Raw genomic sequence first — 23,147 nt, forward strand, 5'->3', positions numbered from 1 at the left:
TATTTTCCTAACGAAAGGTCTATTTTAACTTTTTTTTTCTTCTCGTTTGCAGATCATTCGTCGCATCGTGCTTCCCGCGTCGTCGGTCGCTGCGTATCGAGCAGAGTGTGATTGTGAGTCGAAATCCAACAGAGATTCCCGCGAGTCGAAAGCGTCTTCTTAGCGGTGGCGGTTGGTGGCGATCGAAAGCATAAAGTATCCTATTATTTATTACCCACAAAGTAAACACCGCTGCGAGCGAAGCCTGGATCGCTGTGCGTGGGGGGGAAGGCAGCGGATGTAAAATAAATAAACACGCTCGGACGATCGACATCCGGCGGGAGCGTTCGAAAAACCAAACGAAAAGTGATCCATAGCCAAGCACCGCGGCGCAATTCGGTATCGATCATCACGACCACCTTCACGATCACGGTGGGGAATGGATCTTGTCCTTCGCACCGCGAATGGGACAAATTGTTGATCGCACGCTGCGGCACGTTGGCGATTTTGGTATTTGCTTTACTCTCTTGCTGTGAGTGTGGAAATGTGAAATTAATCAAACCCCTGTTCCCGGCTTGGTGTTTCGTTCCTTTTCGCTGATATTTTACAGCTGGCTCCAGTGCAGAGGAAGAGAAGTGCGTTGAAAGAGCGTGTGCTGGTGTGTTTGTGTATTTGTTAATTCAGATTGATTCGAAGTTGAGTGTAGTGCGTTTGCATTGCGGGGTACGAGAGCAAGAAAATAATTATTCAATATTCAAAGCAGAAAAGAGTGCGTGTGTTCCGGATCGTTCTGGTTCGATTTCGGTTTTCCTTTTCCGATGTTGCTCAGCCGGTGCGGGTCGATGAAAGGTCCTTGGAAAACTAGTGTGCTTTAATAGTTTTTTGTTGATTGGGGGTGAAAAAAAGCATCAAGTGCAGGGCACAAGTCTGTGTTTCGTTGAATGGCTTTTTGAAGTTCTGCTTCCGAAGAGGGAAAAGAAAAATTACACGAGAAGCCCCGGGGGAAAGTTCTGGCCCCAGGAAAAGTGAAGTGAAAGTTTCTCCGTTACAAAAGGCGCTCACCGGCAAAGGCTTCCAAATGGCAACCAAATCGAAACGATCATCCGGCCAACGGGGGCGACGGCAGCAGCCCGCTCGGAACGAGCTGAGTCCCTGCCTCGCCGGAAGTCCGCTGCTGGTCAGCTTCCTCGTGGTGGCGCTGTTCGTCGCGGGCAACCTGTGCGCCTGGCAGGAAAACGTTCGACCGAAGCTGTACGTCTCGTTAGGTAAGTTCGACCCTATCGGTTCCGTTTTTCTTCATCATTTACAAACTTTGCTCAGTTTTTGGCTTCAGCATATCCATCATCGCCATAATCACCAATCCCTTAGGCGGGTGTTTTTGGCTTGCCGTTTTTTTTTTTAATCCGACCGATTTGCACACATGAACAACACGTGTGGAGCAGACCCATGCGTACGTCCGCACCGGAAACGGGGTTGACAAGTGAGGGATACACCATACCGTCGCGTTCCATCCATCCATCATCGTTCGGGGGGGCACGCTGTCCGGGGCGGCGGTGGCGGCAGTCATTAAATTTTATTGCAGCCTGCTCTATCGCGGTTGGCGATCACTTTTCCGGGTGAGGAAATATGGAACACGCCGCGACGCTCATCCGTCAAGACTCGTCCCTTTGAGTCAGCATTTTTTTTCTTGTTTGCAGTTTTGCAACCATTGATTCCATTCCGGCCGTTTGTTCGTTTTTTTTTGTATCTTTTATTAAGGCGCCTGGTTTGGTACTTCTTTTTGGATTTTAAATTATGATTATTGTTTATGTTTCCACTGTTCGTCTTATCGCTAGTTTGAATAATTATATGTTAAAAAAGATGTTTTCCAACCAAGACAAATATTACACAAATGTAAAAAACACCGATCATAATTTCTAACTGTCCGCTCCTTTGTTTCATTTATAATTTTTCGAATTTGGTTTTGAGGTTTTCTTGAAAATTTTCTTGGTTCGTTTCTGAGCACCGTTTTTTTTAAACTTAAATGCGATCTTTATGTTCACTGAAATGGTGCTAAATTAATATGATTTTCAATTCAAAATGAAAATTGTGAGTCTGCAAATGCATTTTACATATTGTAAAACTCGTTTGAAAATAGTTTTTGTTGTAGGCTGATGAATAATTTTTGTGTCGTACATTGTGATATTGTTCATCCAATATTTGGGATTTGTTAATCATTTATTAGTTTTGTTAATCATTTATTTAAAAGCAAGCATTATAGGAGCAAAGAGCAAAGAAAGAATAAATTTTGTATCTGCCAATTTATTATTTTCCACATTTGCTTTAAAACCCTCAAATTGGAATAAGTTGACGTTATTAAGGTGGGTTTTGTTTGAGTTTATGCAAGACATTTTTCACCATTGTCCTCCCAGCTTCATGCTACGGCCGCATACAAAGGTTATCTCGTGTCTGCGCACCATATTTACACTGGAGCACATCGTTTCCCTAAAAGAAGTTCATCATAAGGACCGAATTTTTCGTCGCATCTGTGTCGCATCGTGCAAGTCGCCGCCTGCCGTCTTTCTTCGTCCATCCACGGCGGTTGGTCGGTCTGTGCAAACAACATATGGAAAGCGTAATTATTTTTATGTCCACACACCCGCGTCCAGACGGAATGAGGACGGAATGTGGGGAGAGGTTGAACCTCTCGATGAATGGAAACGTCGGAAACGTTGCGCGAACTGAAATGAGAACTTTAAAATAGATCGGACTTGCGGGTGAGATAGAAAGCGAGCAGCCGTCGCGCCGTCGATAGATGGTCGTGACCTCGCGAGACCGTCCGGTGCTGTGGGTGTGCGTGTACGTGTGTGCAGTGCGAGATGGGAGATAGAGCATAAAATTAAACTGTGAAAGTTATGCTGCTCCTTTGGTCCGCGCCAAGAACGGTCGCGTCCGGAGCGCAGAGCTGCAGAGGACATTATTCAGCCTCGGCTACTTTGTGATGGGTCTGTCCGCTGCACGACGACTGTCCTGGTAGGGTGGTGGTTTGCCGAAGGGCCGTATGCCTTACCCGCACTATCCTCTCCCTTGCACCTTGCCGGGCAAATGTAAACAACAATGAGACAGCACTTGTAACATGTAACATATTGCCGCTTATTAAAACCGTACCCTTGGCTTAGCCTGACGTCCGTTGGTTTGCGTTGCCCGAACGGCCCGAAATGTGTGGTTCTGTATTGGTATGTGTGTGTATGTGTATGTGTGCACCATGGAGGAGGCACTGGAAATGTCCACAACGAGCCGGAAAGTTGATACTTGATCTCTCTTCGCTCTCCCTGCTCAGGTTGGGATGGTTTCATTTTTTTTTTCTGGGGACGAAGCAGGGTTCATGCGGACGGGGACCCGGACGGGTGCAGCATAATCGTTCCTTTGTGTGGTGCAGTTTATGCTGCATGACATGTGCTGCGTACTGGTGCAGTTCCGGTTCGCACTTCTCCCCTTCGGCCTCCCCTTCGGCACCCGTCCGGGTTTGAGTCTGAGGAGTTCTATTTTGTTGTATGAAAATGTTAATTTCACTTCGTTCGGCGTTCTTTTTCCTTCCTTCCTTCCTTCCTTCCTTGCTCCTCGCTGGGGTCGCGCCCGGTCCAACCCGGTTGCCCCAAGGGTGATTGAATGAGTAAGCGGATGCATTTTTTGGGCAGGAATCGGATCGGAATGAATGAATGCAAACAGCATTATAGGAGGGTAAGGGATTGAATTAAACGTACGTCTAATAAATTGAGTGTCACATGGAAGTGTTTTCGGCTGTGTATGAAAACCATCTGCTCTTGTGAGAGAGTGTTGCGGTTGGAGTTTTCCTCGGTGTGTCATATTGTGCAGCACAAAGCGTCATATAAATTGTTTGTGGTTTGTTCTGCAGCGACGAATCAAGTGACAACCGTAGTGGCTTTTTCTCCTCCCGTTGATGTATTTAGACAAAGTTTTATTAGGCAAAATCATATAAAATGCTTCACGTACAACTTTATTTCACAACAAAGTTGAATAAAAGTTAGTTTGTTGCAGATCTTAAGAAAAATAAATCTCCATATATTGAGCTTGAAATAAATATTAATAAATAATAATAATAATATTGAGCTTATAATTTCACCATGTATTTTAGCACTTTCATAAGCACCCGAATGAAAATAAAACGTTCATTAATCGTCGTCCTTTACCGGTTCCGTTATACTTTTTGTAAAGGTTTTATGAATATGTTGAATTCCTCTTTTTATTAATTTTATTGCTTCAGTTTTGATTGATTCAATTGTTTAAAACTGGTTTGAGGGAAACTTAAACAAACTTATGTTGTTGTATCAGTGGTTGTTGTTTGTTTTAGAATAAACTAATTTTGTTCCATCAGTTGTTGTTGTTTCGATGAATTGTATTTGTGTTACGCAGTTTAATTTTATAGCTAGGTTTATTTTTGTTTCTATATTTGTTACATTGGACATCCGTCGTAAATTTCATCATCGAACATAAATAAGTTTTATCATCCTACAGATCTTTCTTAAGGCAGGATTTGCTGTGTTATTTTTTGTTTCCCCTGAAAATAGGGTTAGAAAAGCAGCATCGTGTCGGGAGCCATAAATATTGCCGCCCTATGCGGCCAGCTCTTATCTGATAAATTATGACGGTAATGATACAAAAGTAGCCTCCATCGATACGCTGCCGTTATCGTTAGAGGCATTTTTTCGTTCTTGTTGTTTGGTTTGGTATGTCGTTTTGGTTAGATACTTAGCCCGCCCCATTGTCTTTAGCTCGAAATGGATGGATTCATTCCGTCTATTCGGCTCCCAAAAGTGTGTGGGTCTGGAGAAACCTTTCGGTCGTCTGTCGGTGTTTTCCTACCTCGCGTTAAGATAGCATAAGTTTTAGAGCTTTGGAGGAAGCGTCCATGTATAGCCGGATCGGCGGCAAGTGAGCCGGTTATGCGTAGGCAGTGACGTCGTGCACCGGACTAGTTTTGAGACTATTTATTATTCAAATCCTTCTGCAGATGGTTTTGTTTTACCAAAGGAAACGGATCGGGTGATAATTTTGTTTGCTCGCTATCTTCCAACGATGATTCATGGGAATTGAAATACGAGGTAGGTTATGGCATATTTGAATTTTTGATCCGGATTCTCAAGCATTTTTTTGCTTGAGTGTATCACCCCAGAATATATAATAAAAATAATTGGAGGTGTCTTCGAGCGGGGCCGTTCTTCATATCGATACGAGCAGCTAATTTGTATGCTACAAATTTTATCTCGCTCATTTAGTAGCACCCTTATCATGAACACGGTTCGTGGCAACTTCCCGGCGATGAAATGGGGCGAAATTAAAACCCACCCTCCGTTTCGAGTTCAACCGCAACCTCGGGGACTTGAAACATTTAATGACCTTCCCCAAAGTGAATTGCGAAGCAGGCATTCCTAGCTGCATGCCACACGCGCGCTCTAATTTATTTAGAGTCTAACTCCTGGAGGACGATCCGCTACTCTCCCGCCGTAAACCCGGAGCAATTCGTCGATGGGTCATCAAGTAAGCAAGCAAACCCAGCACTCAGGATCCTCCTGGGCGAAACCCGGCTGGACGTTCTCCAGGTCTGGACAGGCGATAAATTAATTTCGGTATTTCTCATTAACGCTATCAGCATGTAATCAGGGCACATTAAGCAAACAATTTTATTTGACTTCCTGCACTGCCTCGACGAAACCACCAACCGGCGACCCGATAACCAACTCCTTTTTAATGCGCTTGGCGCGTTGTTTATGCAAAACCCATGGTGAGCTTGGGGGCCGAAGTTTAGACCATTAATAGGGCTGCAGTGTGGTCGGTCTAGGAATCCTTTGAGAAAGCTCCGTTCTACGCGCGGGAATCAGCTCGAATGCTTAGCAGTTTACATTCGTCCGTGCGGCCAGATAGAAGACTACCCTCCCGACCCGTGGCTGGACTGTTTTACGATACATTAAAGTACCTTTTGCTATGCCTGTCTTCGGTTTTAATTTTCATCCATACGTTCTGCGTTATCTCGGGGTGGCCTTTTTCTTCCGTTCTTTCTCGACACTCCAATGAAGCCAGCAGCCTACTTGCTTGCCCCCTCACTATCACTTTCCGGGGGAGGGTTTCGTTTTGCTGGCTGCCCGCTCGAAGGAAACGCGTAGGCGCCGAGATTGTGGTCCATTTTCCACGCGCCACCGACGCGACGCCGAGAAAACGAACGACAAGAAAAGCCCTCAGCCCTGCTCGAAGGGGCAACCTCGAAGCATCTTGAGTCCTGGTTGGGGGCGGGGCGTGGGCTTGGGCTAGTCACTCGTTTCCGTCCGGGGCGGCGGGAAACACTTCGTTGACTGGAGAGACATTTTTACGACCCCATAAGAAACTGTTTATGGAAGCCCTCGCGGCGGAGGGAAGGGCATTACTTTTAGGCTTTTTGCCGTTCGTTTTCTGTTTTTGTTAGTCCGGGAGAGAGTGATGGGTTTTTTTTCGGTATTCCTTCTATTTGTTCGTTCCGGTTCCGGTAGGTGCGTTGTGCGATAATTTTGCCGGCTTTATTGCACCAAAGTGCGCGGGGATAAGGTTCCGAAAGTTGAAGATTTCCTTTCGGAAGCGTTTCGTTGGTGCGTGAGGAGAGGGAGTAATGGAATGATGCTTACCGCAAAAATGTGTAGACTGTGGGCATACGTGGTCTACCGAAACATGGTTTCTTTTTCACCTCGGGCTTGGTTTCTTTTAGGAGATGGTATAGGTCCTAAATAGAATGCTTGGTGCTGTAAACTGTTCACTAAATGTATTTGCCTCAGCGATATTAAACCATTTAATTTTACTTGTGCAAGAAAACAATAGTATTGATTTTTATCTATGATTTTGATTATTGATATAGAATGAGATCACATCAGAATAGACAAATCTGTCGGTTTGATGTATAATACCTGTTGTAGTTTTGTAGTTTTATGATATTTCAATAAAAAATTTTTTTTCAATATTCCGTCTTCGAACACATCCGGATCCGGCTAGAGATCTTTCTACCGAATCTGATCCGTGTCTTTATAGTAGCAGCATACATAAAATGGATTCGAATATCCAAAAGATCCTAATCCAGGATTCCAAACGCGACAGATCCAGATCTCTAGGATGTGAATCCAATTCTGCATCGGGATCTCCAGGAATTTCGGTTGAGAATCTGTGCTCTACAGCTGGGCCCCAAGAAATCTGAAGCCAGATTCTGTAGCTTCAGTAGCTTCTGTATTATTCACTCCTAGATTAGAATCCTAGGGATATCAGATTTTGGATTAAATCTGGAACTATCAGATCCACAGAATCGGGTTAGATCCTTAAATTTCCAGGCATATCCTATATCGAAACTCTAATGCAGTGCTTGCAGTATACTAACTCTTAGTGGAATGATTTTAACTTTCTTTGGAAATACTGCTTCCTTTTTTTCAAGTTTCTCAGTTTTAGGAGCTGTTCAAACAACAGCCAAAATTGTTGCATGTATCTTGGAGGGTTTTGCTTAATATTATAGCACCAAACCCATTGGAGCCTACTTTCCTTCCCGACAAGAAAAGAGCGCACCATAAACGGGCATTCTTACCGATACGGCCCTTCAGCACCGATACGGTTGACGGGAAAGTCAGGTAGGCGTAAAATTATTTATGTTCGCACCACGGCACGATGGAGCGAAGCCGGGATAAAAATCAAAAATTCATTTTTGGATTTCAGAAAAAAGAGACATGTTTTCTTAAACTACAAGATGAAACTAAGAAATGACCCAAAAACTAGAGCCTCTGCTCTTCCAGGTTCTGAGAAACAGCCTCTCAAAGTCAAGATTTGTGAAAATATTGCGTGAAAAATTGAAAAAAATCCATCAACTTTGAAGGTCTGTAACTCCTATAATAATGGTCGGAATCGGATTCCAAGCACAGTTTTGGAAAGGTTTATTATCAAGCTTTAAAATTATTGACAGTTTAAGCTAATTGAAATTGAATGTCACAAAATATTAAGCATTGTTTCGCAAAACTCCCGGAAAATTTTTCAATTTTCTGTTTTTAACCTTATGCCATCGCTAAGGATTGCGAAAGATTGTAATATGATGCATACCCACTTATAGCCTAGAATGTTTTGTAACAATAAATGATAGTTTTTTTTGCGCATACGCGCGCATCTTTACGTTATTCTGTACTTTAGATGTGAAGCTTATAGTTTATCAGCTACTAGGCGCCTCCATCATGCCATATGCAGCATCATGTGTGGTAAGAAATATGAATTCTCATTCAATGCATTCAAATTTGAAATTCTCATTCAATGAAAAATGTGAAGCAGGGTAGTGATTGAACATCACATAAAAGGGGAAAGACAAGCCAAGTCACTGGCAAAGAATGAAACTTGGTTTGGTTTGCTTTGAATGTATCAGGTCGCTTTTACTTGTTCTACAGCTCACAAAACCCATTTTTTTATACCCAAAATTCCTCGGAATAATGTACCCTACACTAAAATAATAAATAATAATAAATGTACCCTACACTAACACTTTGTTCTGTTTGTACCCTTACCTGTAAAAGCCGTGAATTTTGGGTAGATATACCTGTCACTCTTTTTCTACCCTAATGGTAAAACGCCGCTAATTGTGGGTGGATAACTCATAGAAGTGAACACAAATATTTGATAATATTTGCTTTTGAAAACAATATACCCTAACCATACAGTAACAGCTAAGGTAGATGTTAAAATTTTGACCTTCGAACGGCATACCATAGCGGTATGCATTTGAAAAGATACATATATAACATACGTTCGTTTATAAAAACATCATTCAAGCTTTACCTTGAACAGCATAAACACCAATTGTCAGAAAGCTCCTTGGAGAACGAACAACGTTTTTTTAGTTTTCAAGTAAATAATCTATCTGAGATTGATTTAATAATTTCACGATGGGTTCCTTTATAATCAATGATATCATAAACGTTTTGAAAAACAATGCTTCTTGCAAGGAAAACATTGGGTATGCTTTACAGTTCATTGAAAGTAAAGTAAGCATCAAACCGTGTGATAAATTGAAAGTGACTAATAAGTTGATGATACTGGAAAAAAGTTTCAAGGCTAGATTGAAGAAATGTGCTAGAAACTCGAAGAATTTTCAAAAGGATTCGAAAATCTGGTTGAACAAACCATTTGACATTAGTGCCTATACGGAAAACAAAAGTCGTGGACGGCCAAAAAAAGAGTTTAATGATCTCTGCGTGAGGAATAAACGTCGAAGTGTGGCCAAAGAGACAGATATCAACGGCAATCTCGAAAAGGAATTATACTCAGTGAGGTTGTTAGCTTTTAAAGAAAAGCAGTTAAGGCTGATGAGTATGATAGACATGTTTTTGAAAAATCCTTCAAGTGTTATGCCAATGACAACCAAAAGTGATGTTTTAGTATCTGCCGAAGAAGCGTTGGCATGTTTTATAGACAATAGTTTCTCAAAATCCCAGTATAATGATTTGCATAAAGTATCAAAAAAAGTTTTTCCGTCATATTACCTGTTGTGCTTCTATGTGGGTGTACTTTATTATAATTAACGTTAGCTTATACTTATGGTAGTGGTGGCTGCGGAGAGGTACGTGCGTTCGCCTTGAGTGTCGCTGGTCAAAAGGGGCGAACGACCACGCTGTCTCCAGCTCGCGTCATCTCGCTGATGACGTATGATCGGCATGCATTTATACCTGGCGGTACACTGCTCCAGCCTCCAACATTACCAAATCAACAAACTTAAAAAAACCTGCGCACCAAGTGAAGATTTTATTTCTATTAGTGAAACAAAAGCTGAAGTTAATCTACAAGAGTTGGTTAATCACACTGCGTGTAGAATAATTGAAATACAAAAGGCAGAAATCTTGCGACACCTTTCATCTTCTTTGTGTGATTCACTAAGCGTCGTATTATTGTGCTCGTGGGGCATTGACGGATCTAGTGGACACAGCATTTACAATCAACCGCTTCATGGTTCCGGAGAAAATACTGCATCAGACAGTGATTTATTAGTATCGGCATTAACGCCTATCCGTCTTTCGTTCATCAGTGACGATTCAGATATCATCTGGATAAACTTGATGCCTCAAAGTGTTAGGTTTTGCAGGCCAATTGTGATCGAGTTTGCGAAAGAGTCAAAAGAAAAAGTTTTACAAACAGTAGACGAAATCAAAAGCCAAATAACCAGGTTAGTTCCTTATACAATTCAGCTAAATGAAACAAGTAATGTGACGGTAAACTATTCATTTTACATGAGTTTAATTGATGGAAAAATTTTGGCATATTTAACCGACACTCTATCTATGCAAACATGTTGTATATGTGGTGCAAAACCAACCGAAATGAACAGTGTAGAGCACTTAGAAAATGGATTTATTCCAACTCCTGAGAATTTATCTTATGGAATATCTCCACTGCACTGTTGGATCAGATTTTTCGAATGCTTGCTTCACATTTCGTATAGAATTGAATTTAAAAAATGGAAGGTTACTAAAAATTTTAAAAGCATGTACAATGATCGAAAAAAAATTGTATTGGAAAAGATGTACAAGGAATTTGGTGTAAAAGTAGATGAACCAAGGCAAATGGGTGGAAATAGTACGACGGGAAATGTTTGTCGTCGGGCTTTTTCAAACATAGAAAAATTGAGCGATATTTTGCAAATAGAAACAGAACTCATAGAAAGGTTTCGAAATATTTTAATAGCCATCAACTGTTCACAGCCTTTAAATCCAAAAACTATTAGTCTATATTGCAAAGATACATACAAGTTTTACATACATCATTACAATTGGTACAAAATGCCTTCCACTGTCCATAAAGTTCTTGCGCATGTAGGTGAAATCATTGTAAATGCCCCAGCTCCATTGGGATCCTTAGGAGAGGAAGCAGCAGAAGGTAGAAATAAAATATACAGAAGGGATAGAAGAGAACACGCCCGTAAAATGTCACGAGAATTCAATATTAAAGACATTTTTATGAGAGCATTACAATCATCCGATCCATACATTTCAACAATATCTCTGGCTAAATCGTTGAAAAATAAAAAACAAATTCCATACCCAGACGCAGTAAAAACATTCTTCGTAGATTACAGCTCCTCAAATAGTAACAGTCCCTTGCCAATTCAAACCCAAGAAGATGATGGTACAAGTTCAGAATATTCAGATAGTAGCTCTTCGTTAGGAGACGTTATGTCCGCGTTAGATGCTTTGAATATCAATTATATTCCAGATGACAATATTTTGAATGGAAGTTTGTAGTAAATTTAGTTTGTTTTATATCAAACTTTAAAAAATCTTTAAGTTAGTATAAAAAAAAAATTAAAAAATAATGCACCCATAGAAAATTCCAAAAATATGAGGTTTTTGCAGCGCCACCTGGCGGGATTGTCCCGAAACATCATAATTTCGTGTAATATAATAGTATTACACGATATTACAATGAAAAAATTGCAAAACATTTGATTCTGAATTTTATCCCGGCAATTTGCTCTTTTCGCTCCATAGTGCACGGCCAGGAGAAGCCGTTGGGCTTAATATGGAGCCTCTTACTCTTACGGTCTTATCATCATCGTGAAACAAGGGAAAACCTGTGAAAGAAAGTAGGAACCTTCCCAGAGCTTACCGTACTCCGGCTCCTTACGATTCTCGGAGCCCAGATGTACTCGCTTTTTGGTTGGCTTTTGTTTGTTTCGTTGCTGGTTAACATTATTCCTCGCTCGGTAAAACAATCTCAAAAAAAAAAACCCCGAAACCACTTCTGGCTATCGCTGATGGAGTGCCTGAGACGGACAGTGCCTGTATGTGTTGCTCGCGAAAAGAGATACGCTTGGGAGGCTTTACAACGGGCCTCTGATGCTGTGCGCAGAGACGCACCTCGTTGGATGTGGATATGCCCGTTGGGTTTCTAGTGTTGTTTTTCACTGTCAGAATCTGTCTTCTCCCCGACAGCAGAAGCGACTCTCGCGGGCTGCGGCGTGAGATGAATTGGTTCTTCGAATTGTTATTCCTAAGAGCTGTCTGCGTAGATAGACTATTCCTCTTTTACCGCTTTTGATGAGTGTTCTAAACAGTAGTGTTTATACGATTTCCAATCGCTAGGGACTGGCTGGAGGGGCTTTGAAATTTTCATTCAAACGTAAGAAGATGTAAGATGTTTTTCCACTTTCCGAAACAGATTCGCGCGAACAGCGTTGGAGCATGAGGTGTGTGTGTGTGCCGATGAAGGGAAAACATCGACCATCGTTACTTTCGCGACGGATAGTTCGTGGCACTTGAGCCATTAAATAATATTTTCAAGTGGAAAAATCGACCCGGCGTGCCGTGATGGTCAACGCGTTGCTTCTCTCTTGCTTCACCTAATCGTTTGGGAAAGAGAACCATGCGGTTCATGCTAAAGAGGTTTAGGTGTGCCTTGTTGTTTTTTTCTGTTCACACCAAAAGTCATTAAAAATGACCCGATGTCGTGTACGATAAGTGGTTTTGCGCTAGCGTAAAATGTAATTCCTACCGGCGGGGCAAAAGGCTGAAGGGCTCCGGCGGACCGGGTCGTGCTCTCTTCCGGCGTTTCGATCGATAAAAATGCTTAGAGCAATTATGGCGCATTCCCAGTGCGCGCGGCGCCGGGTTTGGCATAATAGTAGTGGCGCTTCACTTCAGCGTGGTGCGGTTTCTTGCCCGTTTTTGCTTGTCTTGTAGCGCTTTATGCACGACAAATTAAACCGTTACCGACAGGTTCGGGTTTCCGCGTTGTTTGATGGCGCACATTCGTTTCGTTAGTTTTATTATTTCGTAGCAATTACGTTACGCTACGCGGTGCTTTTAAAGTGGCAACTCGAAATAACATCAGAAAGTTCTTTTCGAAAAATGGCCAACTAAACGGCACACCGACCCCCGAACTCTTTGTTTCTTCTCGGTTTACTGCATCCCGCGCGGAAGTCCGTCGAATTAATTGTTTCATTAAAATGTTACGCCTGATTTACTTCGGGTGGTTTTGATGGTCGCTTGCGCTGCTTGTGCCGTAAGTGAGTGGTACATTTAAATTGAGATATAATAAACTGCTGGGGGAAAAATGTTAATGGTAATAGGATCGGGTTTTAATTTATGCTGGCCACATTATTGAAGTTTTGATATAAATTCGTTTTTAGAGGGATTTATTTGCATTGTGGCGCATTGAATATTTATAAACTTTAATAATTTTTAACTAATAAAATTATTTTCTGTGTACTTGATGTAAGTGAATGCGAAGAATTTAGTTTCTTTTATTTATTTCTTTTATCAACATTGAAAGATCATGTTATGGCAGTCAGGTATCTACAAACTAGAAAAGTTTTGTTTCCCAAAGCTGTCTTTGTTGTGAAAAACGTCCTTTCGAGACATTTTGATTCTGGGACTCTCGTTTAGGATATCGTCAGAAATTTTCATTAAAGCATACATTTGCTGCTCATGAATGTTTTCTTAGCTCCCGTCACTAAAAGTGTGAAAGTAGTTCTCAACCAACTGTACGGAACAGTTGATTAAATTTTTCTCTTCTAAGCTTTCATTTTCAAATCAGCTAACCGTCTGATTGCATATGCATTTGCTATATGGACAAAGTTGCCGATGGTTATGTACCACTTTCAACCTTAAACGATGTGTGCATAGTTAGCTAAACCCCCCTTAGAACCTTTTCACCATCGAACAGCGAGAATTTTGTGCATAACGTTGTTCGTATGCGACTCTTTTTAGAAGTACATAAATATACTGCCCTGACAGCTATGCTGAAGGGTGAAGAAACATTTTGATTTGCAAAATTCATGCTCGCTGTCGATGCCTCTGAGAAGCAACTAAGCATTTGTTTTGTGTGAACGAATACAAAAATGAAATAAACTAGACAAATAAAGGCACAAGGCAAACTTGGGAGAGTGGAAGCTGATGGAAAGATTTAAAAAAGCTTTGCACTACCACAAAACGACGTCATAAATATGTATGTATGCAGCAAGCATGGCGAACATCTAGCATACGCGGCTCGGTTTGGTAAACTTGCACCAGTGTGTGTGTATGCATAGACGCATAAACAAATGCATACTTTATGCCGTCGATTGCTCGATGCGCTTCTCGCTGTACGCCGCAGCCCCGGAGGTGGTTTATGCTGGCTGCTAACTGCTGACTAGCGGTGCTGCCGCCATCTGAATAATGCCAACTATGAGGAAACATTGAATGCTTTTCTAGCATGCTCATTCGCTCGTTCGACAGCAATTTAATATTTTGGAAAAGCTTTTCCTCCTGCTTGTGCCTTCCCTTTACACAACTACGCAGTGCATGCTCACATACATCCGTGGGTAAATATGCTCCAAATATGATTTGCAATGTCAAATAAGTTATGAGTTACTCTTGAGATGGCATCTGTTGGCAGAACTATGGCACTGCTTGGCTTGCCGGTATGCATCAAAATGATTATAATTAAGCTTCTTGTGAGACTTGAGCATGATTTGCATCGTCTTAAGTTTGGCAGGAGTTAGACAAAGGTGAAAAACAGCTAGGGAATGAAACTAATTCATATTCAAGCGTGCTGGTGCTACATTTTCCTGCATCAATATTATTTCATACGTTTTGCACTTCTCCGGGGTAAGTTTAGTCGATTTTAGCTTAGTACACCTTTTGCTGTGCATCCATAAGTCAGCCTAATCTGAAAATTATTTGATTGAAGTCTGATTTATATTAAATTAATGCATATTTGTTCATGCCTGCTTATTCGAAATTATGAGATGTTTTAATGTTTTACGATGCAGGGCATAGCCGTCATTTAAAATTCTTTAGGTATTTAGCTGCAATGTCTCATTTTCAGTCATTAGAAATGTTTCAATCATGCAATAAATAACAAACTTGATTTACGATTTGTTGAATTTCTCGATTTTTTTATAACTCCCCCTGAACGCATGATTATAACAATTACAAATTTATTGGACAAACCTACGATGTTTATCTTTCAAACCAAATACATTTGTTTGTTGCCGATTTTTCCGAGCATTGTGTTATCAAACTGAGATTATGCAATTGATAACAATCAACTAGTAAAGATTAAGGCTTAACTTTATTGAAACATTGCACATGATAATCTTTTTAGCTATTATATCGCATCAGGTTGTATCTTCTTTAGTTTAAAGGTATAATTAGGTAAATTAATTTTGTTTGGAACCATGTAGCTGAAGTGAAAAATTTGTTTTAAACATCTTAAAGATTATGCATTTACATGAAAAAAGTGCCATGTTTAGAAGTAAAACAGAATGTTCATTCTCATATTTGATGAGTATATTACTAAGGCGACATTCCGTTCTACTTTTCACTCGACGTTTTACAGAACCCGACCAATACGAACCAACTGTACCTCAGGGACGCCGAAGTTTCCTCCTGCTCGGGTGAAATCAATTATTTGTCGAACTTCTCGAAAGTCGATTTATCGCAACCAGGAGACTTGCGGCACAGATAAGCGCACTGCCGCCCGCGGGAGTTGGCGCACCATCCATCCGTGGCACGGCGTTACCTCGGGAAAGATTACGTTTATCTGTTGCCGCGTGCTTCGACAAATTTATTCGTTGGGAGCACGGGTTTTCCCAACCCGCTTGCCGATGGTTGTGATGAAAAAATAAAGAAATAAAACAAACCGGAGCTGAGTGCACCATGGGTTCCGGAAAAGCGACTGATGTGCCGGGTTGTTTCCTTCGCTCGCGATAAAAGTATCAAAATTAACACCATTATTGTGATGTTAGCGCTGGAAAATCACCCCTGGGACCATTAATTCTCGCTTATAACAATATTTTACCCCTCGCCACCCCCTCTCCAGGCGACTCCGAGGGTGGGGCGAGGTTTTGTTTTGCGGATTATTTCACCTCTCTCGATACTGCTCGCTATCTTCTTTAATGATTGGTTTCGGAAAAGTTTGTCTTTCCACCGGGCACGACGAACGTTCGCTTCCGGTCGGAAAATATTGACGATACCGTTGTTTCTACCTTCTCTCGGAAGATTATAGTTGGAAAGTGTGGCGATCGATCGGTGGTCTGTGCTTCTCCACCGGGCATTGCTTGTTTACCGTCCGGTGGCGGGGAAAACGGGAAACTTCTCGGCCAGAAAGATTGAAAGATAGGGGAAGATAGCGTGCCTTGTGCGTTTTTTTTTTGCTAGCTTTTCTGAGGCATGCTTATTCCTGGGGCGACACCTTCCCGAAGCTTTAGGAAGGAAGTTTTCTTGTCGTGCATTTTTCAATAATTTTCCACCAATTTCCGGCGCCCGTAGGTTCACCGGTCAATACCGGGATCTAGCAAACAACGGCCAACAACGTGGACGTGTGAGCGGAGTTTCAGTGCCAGTTTGGGTTCTCCTTGCTCTCTCCTCCCGTATTCCTTTCGGCCATAAAAGATTTCCACACCGCGGGGTTACATGGGTTTTTGCTGTCATTCCCGGTTGTACGCTTTATGCGCAACTTCCTGCTGATAAGGGCGCCTTTTTCGTCCGAGCCATTCCCAACCCGGTTACGCACCACCCAATGTGGAGTGGCGAGTGGAAGCTTTTCGCTCGAGGGCTGTGCGGGTTATTTATTTTTATTTGAATACTTATACTTCCCGGAGGCTCGCGATGGCTGTCGGGCGCCTTATGGAGGTCTTTATTTGGGCGGTACTAAGGGAAAACATTGGCGCTGGACTGGTGCGGATTTTTCGGTAAAATTGATGGCTCAATGCGGACAACCGCAACCCATTCCCTTTGACTGCGGTACGGGGAAGAGCACGACCGGCAGAATTTATGTCTCATCTTGAGACGCAAGTGTAAGAACGACGTTTTTTTTGTTTCGGAAAGGATTCCATCCATTTACAAATGGAAAGGTGTGGTTAAGTCGAATGAAAAGCTATGCCGTTCTTGTAAAATAAGGCGATGAAGAAGTGCTGAGTTGACCACCTGATCGTCAAGGTGAACGAAATAAATTGCTTTAATGTTCTTTGTCCGTTTATTTTGGTACTTAGTTTAGAATTTATGTTATTCAATGTACACACGCTGTTCTTCATTTGTAGATTTAAGCGAAACGATAGCACTAATACGAGATGTTACAAATTAACAGTTTGATTGTTAATGGTCAAAACAAAGTACGTGTCCTATTTATTAGTTATGACAGCATACAATAGACATAGTAGACGTCAATTATGCTATGCATTTATTTGATTTACGTTTTATCAAGGTTTATTGAACGACCACTAGGCCAGTTTTGTAAATCATATGCTAACTTTTTCTTTATTTAGAATATGTTTTGCTAAAGTATTTAATGTTTAATTAATTACCTAAAAAATACGCTATCATTACTTGGCCAGATGTTTGGCCAAATACCGTTGGTTAACATACATACAGCTGTCAAGTCTGTCAAGTTGAGTAGCAGAGGAATTTCGTGCTCCGTTTGTAACAGCTTTTTACAGTATTTTTCATATTCTCCATCAGTCTATTGGATCGGTTTTGATTTTGTGAACAGTCGTTGTTGTACTTCGCGAACTTGCTCGGATGCGCCGATCGCGTTCAGTCGTTAATTTTGGCAAAATTTGCTGCTGTGAAATCGACTGTTTACCTATTTGGCGTCGCCTGACGCCGTCCTGTTGACCAGCAACCAGCCACTACTACACCAGCATCAAGTTCCCGCTCAACTATACCAGTGTATTGATTTCCAACAAACACATCAACACATCGTACTTCACAATCATCAGCTCGTACTTATCACCATGGATGCTGTTTGCCCTATTTGTAGCTCCGTCATTATTAAGGATCCGGTTGTTTGCTGCGGTAAATCGCTATTTATCAACTGTAATGCTATGTTCCACGCTGAATGTCTCAAATTAAACGGCACTTGCACGAAGGAATTGGCCCGTAATCGCGGTCTTAAGTGGATGTGTGAGAGTTGCCGCAATTACGAAAGTAACGATTTACAAGCACTGACTCAGCTACTTAAACAAATGAACGGAGATCTTCTTGCGGAACTGGATAAGAGATTCACACACACCAAGCCGTCTTGGTCATCTGTCCTCAACGCGGCGAAACCCCCGATTCCTGCACACCCGCGCCCTCCTGCTGTGAAGCCAACTAAAACGTACATGGCGGAGAGCGGGCACGTCAAAGCAAAACACGTCACCAATATTGATCCACTAAGCGATACACAGGATTCCACATCGCCAGCACACTTCCCCATCCCGCGTCCCAAGACGCTTTTGCATGGCTCAGGGAGAGGGATCACAACAAATTCGCACGTCCGTTTTGTTCCACCACCGGGCAACTTAACCTGGCTTTTTATTACTCGCGTGCACCGAGATGTCACAGCCGATGATATGAAAAAATTTGTCGACGAGCACTTGGGGATCGAAGATACTATTGTTCATACTTTATATGCGCGTAACCGAGATTTATCGACGATGCGCCACATTTCCTTCAAGATTGGAGTGCCATCAATACTTCGAGAAAAGGCACTGTCCCCTTCCACGTGGCCTAGTGACTTTGTCTACCGTGAATTTGAGCAGAGAGAGCGACCTCAAAGCACTTTTCATCCTGCGAGCACACGTGATGTTAACCACTCCAGCCTACAAGAAGAACTGAACTCGAATAGTGCGATTATGCCAAGCACAACATCCTCGTCTGCTGATTCTCTTTCACCTTCTCTCCGACCACCGCCGTCTGTTTAGCAAGTGGAATGACCTCTCTATATTTTACCAAAACGTTCGTGGACTGCGATCAAAATGCTCAGCTGTGTATGCATATTCAACCACCTCTAACTACGATGTCATTGCACTCACCGAAACCTGGCTCGATGAGGCCATTCCGTCTGCTTTGCTGTTCGACGACAACTACACTATTTACAGACTAGATCGCAACGTCAAAAACAGTAACAAACTCAGGGGTGGTGGTGTTTTGATTGCTGTTGCATCTAAGCATCGATCATCGCTTTGTTCTTCACCAGATAATATAGAACAAATATGGGTGAACATATACTTGCGACGATCCACTGTTACTATCGGAACTGTATACCTCCCTCCAGATCAGAACAACAAACCGACAGTGATAGAGTCTTTAACAAACTCGTTAGACACAATAACTGGTAACAATAGACACAATAACCGGAACTCCAACATGTACGTTGTGCTTGGAGATTTCAACTTCCCCTCTCTATCGTGGGTTACCGATAATTACGGCTTGCCCCAGCTGAACTATACTGCATCACGTGTCACACCAGGATGCCAAGCAATAATAGACGCAACAAACTATGCAGGACTCAACCAGATAAATCAAATCCGCAATAGTAGCAACTGCATGCTGGATCTTGCTTTTGTGTGCAATAACGTGGTTAACTTTGGTTACTCACTGACCGAATCACCTTTTCCTGTAGTAGACGCTGATACTTACCATCCACCGCTTGAACTACTGCTACACTACCCATCGCCTGAAGCTGAGCCGCCAGTTCCCCCACGAATAGACACACATGACTATGCTCATCGATTTGATTTTAAAAAGACCAACTTCGCACGACTAAAGGAGCTTCTCGAGAGCACTGACTGGACCATGATTGAGTCAGTACCCGATGTAAACCTGGCTGTTGATAAATTTAATAACATATTGATGGGTTATCTCACACGCTGCTGTCCCCAACGAATCAGGAGGCGTGGTCCCCCGTGGTCAACGCGCCAGCTTCAGGAACTGAAACGTGTGAAAGCTTCTTGCTATCGTAGCTATAGAAAAAAAATGACCCACTATGCAAAAATGAGACACATTATGGCACATAACCTGTATCGACGACTGAACAAAATATTGCATGATCAGTATGTTAGAAGGATTCAGGAGAACCTGAGAAGTAACCCACGCCAATTCTGGAGCTATGTAAACTCGAGGCGCGTTAATACCCGAATACCTCAGCTCATAACGTACAATGGCTCAGTTTCCGCTAATGACCAAGAGTCCTGTAATCTCTTTGCAGACCGTTTTAGAAATCAGTTCTCAAGTGGAGTTAGTTACGACATGCCTCGTTTGAATGCCGCAGTTGCAAATGTTCCGCGTGAATTAGTCAACTTTACTCCATCTGATATTGATGTGTCGGTGGAATCGGTAAAAAAAGCGATTAATACGATAAAGCAATCATTGAGGCCAGGACCTGATGGTGTACCGTCAGCGATATTAAAAAAAATGCAGTGCCTCTCTCGCAATGCCTCTGTCCAAGATATTTTCCATGTCGCTTGAACAGGGTACGTTCCCTTTTGCGTGGAAATTTTCTTGGATGTTTCCTATTCATAAGAAAGGCGACAAAAAGCATGCTGAGAATTACAGAGGCATAACTTCTCTGTGCGCCTGCTCAAAAGTATTCGAGGTGATTGTCCATCGTGATCTTCTGAATTGCTGCCGGGATGTCATCAGCAGGCGCCAACATGGTTTCTATCCGCGAAGATCTGTAACAACAAATCTACTTGAATTTGTCACCGTGTGCCATGAAACTTTCGCGTGCGGACTCCAACTGGATGCTGTATACACGGACCTAAAAGCGGCCTTTGACCGTGTGAATCATTCATTACTGCTGGCTAAACTGCAGAGGCTGGGTGTGTCACCATCGCTGGTTGAGTGGTTCAGCTCTTATCTCCACGATCGTCGCTACTCCGTGCAGATAGGTGATGTGTTCTCCAATGTGTTTGAAGGTACTTCTGGCGTACCACAAGGGAGCAATCTTGGTCCTCTGCTGTTTTCAATATTTTTTAATGACGTGACTACTGTGATTCCCGAAAAGGCTTGCTTAATGTATGCGGATGACCTAAGGATCTATCTGCCAATTGAGACTGAAATGGACTGCGATACTTTGCAAACATTCTGTGATAACTTTAGTGATTGGTGCCATCTAAACGACCTAAGTATTTCAACTGAAAAGTGTTGTGTGTTAACTTATCATAGAATAGACAAACCTATCGTTCATAATTACAAAATCATGGGTACCGATATTGCTCGCGTAACCGAGGTCCGCGATCTCGGAGTTTACCTAGACAGTAAGTTAACGTTCAATGTGCACTACAAGAAAATAATAGATAAAGCTACGAGGTTGCTAGGATTTGTTTGCAAGCAGTGTCAGGAATTCACAGATCCTACATGTGTAAAAGCGTTATATGTCAGTCTGGTCCGCTCAATTTTAGAGTTCAATAGCGTCATTTGGTCTCCGTCTACCGATTATTGGACACATAGAATAGAGGCAGTTCAGCGTCGGCTTACTTGTGTCGCGTTACGACTTTTCTCTCGATCTGTATCGTTTCGACTTGACTATCGTACACGTTGCTTGTTATTAGGTTTACAATCCCTTGACCACAGGCGTAAAGTTGCGCAATGCGTATTCATTGGTAAACTTTTGACAGGAGAGATTGACGCCCCTGATTTGCTGGCTAGAATTAACATATATGCTCCTGCTAGAATTATAAGAAATAGACAATTTTTAGCACCTCAACTACGTAGGCGATTATACAGCCATAACGAACCTCTGTTAGTGATGATGCGAAACTTTAATAATTACTATGAGTACTTTGACTTTAACTCCTCTATGTTACGCTTTAAAAATGAATTGCTGCTTCTTTATGCTAGAGTTAGTCCTTAGTATTAAGCTCAGTGTCCAGGCCGTGATGTTGGCCACACACTTTATAAGAATAATATATACAACTAAGCATATCTGAATTTATCGAATTTATTAACAATGTTTAATGAAACACATTTCTGATTTTTTTGCATGACATTTTTCAAATAAAAGATAATAATCTGATAAATCATAAAATGCTTACCTTGCACGCTTTAAAAATCTTTGGAGCTATGTTGCTATTATTGTATTAAAAAAAGGTTTTTTGAATTTTAAAAAAGCACTTGATAGTTTATCTCGATTAATGAAACAACACTGAAATGTAAACTGGTTATTTTCTTTGCCGATTACTTGTGAAGCATACACATCGTTTGTTGGCAAGTTGTGTCGCGTTTATGTAAACGATCCACCAAAAATAATGTCTGAAACATTTCAACTCCCTCCGAAAGTGGCTGTTGAAAGTAACAGTTGCCACAAGCAGTTTCATTTTACTCACTCCATAGTGCCTCCCCCCCTTCCCGCCTCCCTTTTCCCACGGTGGCTTTCCAACAAAGAATGCTAATTCACTTCGTTGATTGGTATGTAGATTCGTTTTTGCAAGTCGCTTTTGTTGTTGCCTGGTTAAAAGTTTATTAGAAAGTTCGGCAATAAAATCAAAAAAAGATTCCATCCGAAGCCACCACTGCCGAGCCACAGTGGCGAGGATCCAACGAACGAGAAAGAAGTATGGCATCGAAAGGATCCAACCGACGGAGAGTTGGTGCTGTCGGTGGTGGTGGTGGTGGTAGTCATGTCAAGGATCCTATCGACCGACACCACGGGGAGAAGGTTTCGTTTCGCAATGGTAGCTGGTCGTTTCATTGAACTCCGATCGAATATGTCTTCCTTTTGCTTTATTTTGTAAAACGCTAGCGTAGCAATGCCAATGCCACCGTAGGTTTTTCACCGTTTTGCCGAGCAAAATAAGCCACCGAGGGCAGATATCGAGCGATGGAAAACGAAACCCCAACGGGGATGGTGGAGCAAAAATATTGTATTGTATTTTTATTTATTTATGTTTTTGTCCGCGCGTTGTGTAGCGAATAGCAGTGATATGGGTGTGTATGGGTGTGTGTTGTTTGTGTGTCAAAGTCGAGTGCCTCTCACTTCACCTTTGGTCGGTAGTTTTGTCCATGCTATTTTTTTTGCCACCCCCAAATCCCATTCCTCTATCCGTTGGGTTGCCGGCGAGTCCCCCGCTTCTACCATGCGTTCCCCGTTCCCGCCCTCCCCCCCCCCCCCCTGAAAGTATCACCATTCCTTGCCCGGGCTTTCCACAGGTTGCACTCGCCGTCGAGGGAAAAATATGATTCTGGAAACGAAATTTATGTTATGCGTTTCCAAACTCAATTTACATTTTCCATCCACACGGGGCTTTCGAAGGTTGGTGTTTCTTTTTTTTTTCTTCTGTGTTTTTCCTCCCACTCGGTACGGGTGGGTTTTCCTAGCGTTTTTTTTAATTCAAAGGTTTCTTTTCGCAACACACGCGGTTCACACCGGGTGTACTCTTTCTCTCCGTT

The 23,147-nt window shown here is 42.1% G+C and overlaps 1 protein-coding gene across 4 annotated transcripts in view; it reads left to right on the forward strand.

Annotated features, from left to right (window-relative positions):
• Positions 1 to 23,147, forward strand: part of LOC131265717 (semaphorin-1A) — a 190,569-nt gene that overhangs the window by 32,408 nt on the left and 135,014 nt on the right. For 3 of the 4 annotated variants that reach the window (XR_009178295.1, XR_009178296.1, XM_058268020.1), the window contains exon 2: positions 53 to 1,244. Coding sequence is in view for 1 of the 4 variants with exons in the window: in XM_058268020.1 (XP_058124003.1) it covers positions 1,058 to 1,244 (187 nt within the window). In the remaining 3 variants the exon portion in view is untranslated. Of the gene's footprint in view, positions 1 to 52; positions 1,245 to 23,147 lie in introns of those variants that run through there. The other variant, XR_009178297.1, reaches the window with a different exon arrangement.

The sequence above is a fragment of the Anopheles coustani genome, chromosome 2 (genome assembly GCF_943734705.1).
Source record: "Anopheles coustani chromosome 2, idAnoCousDA_361_x.2, whole genome shotgun sequence".
Classification (NCBI taxonomy): Eukaryota; Metazoa; Arthropoda; class Insecta; order Diptera; family Culicidae; genus Anopheles; species Anopheles coustani.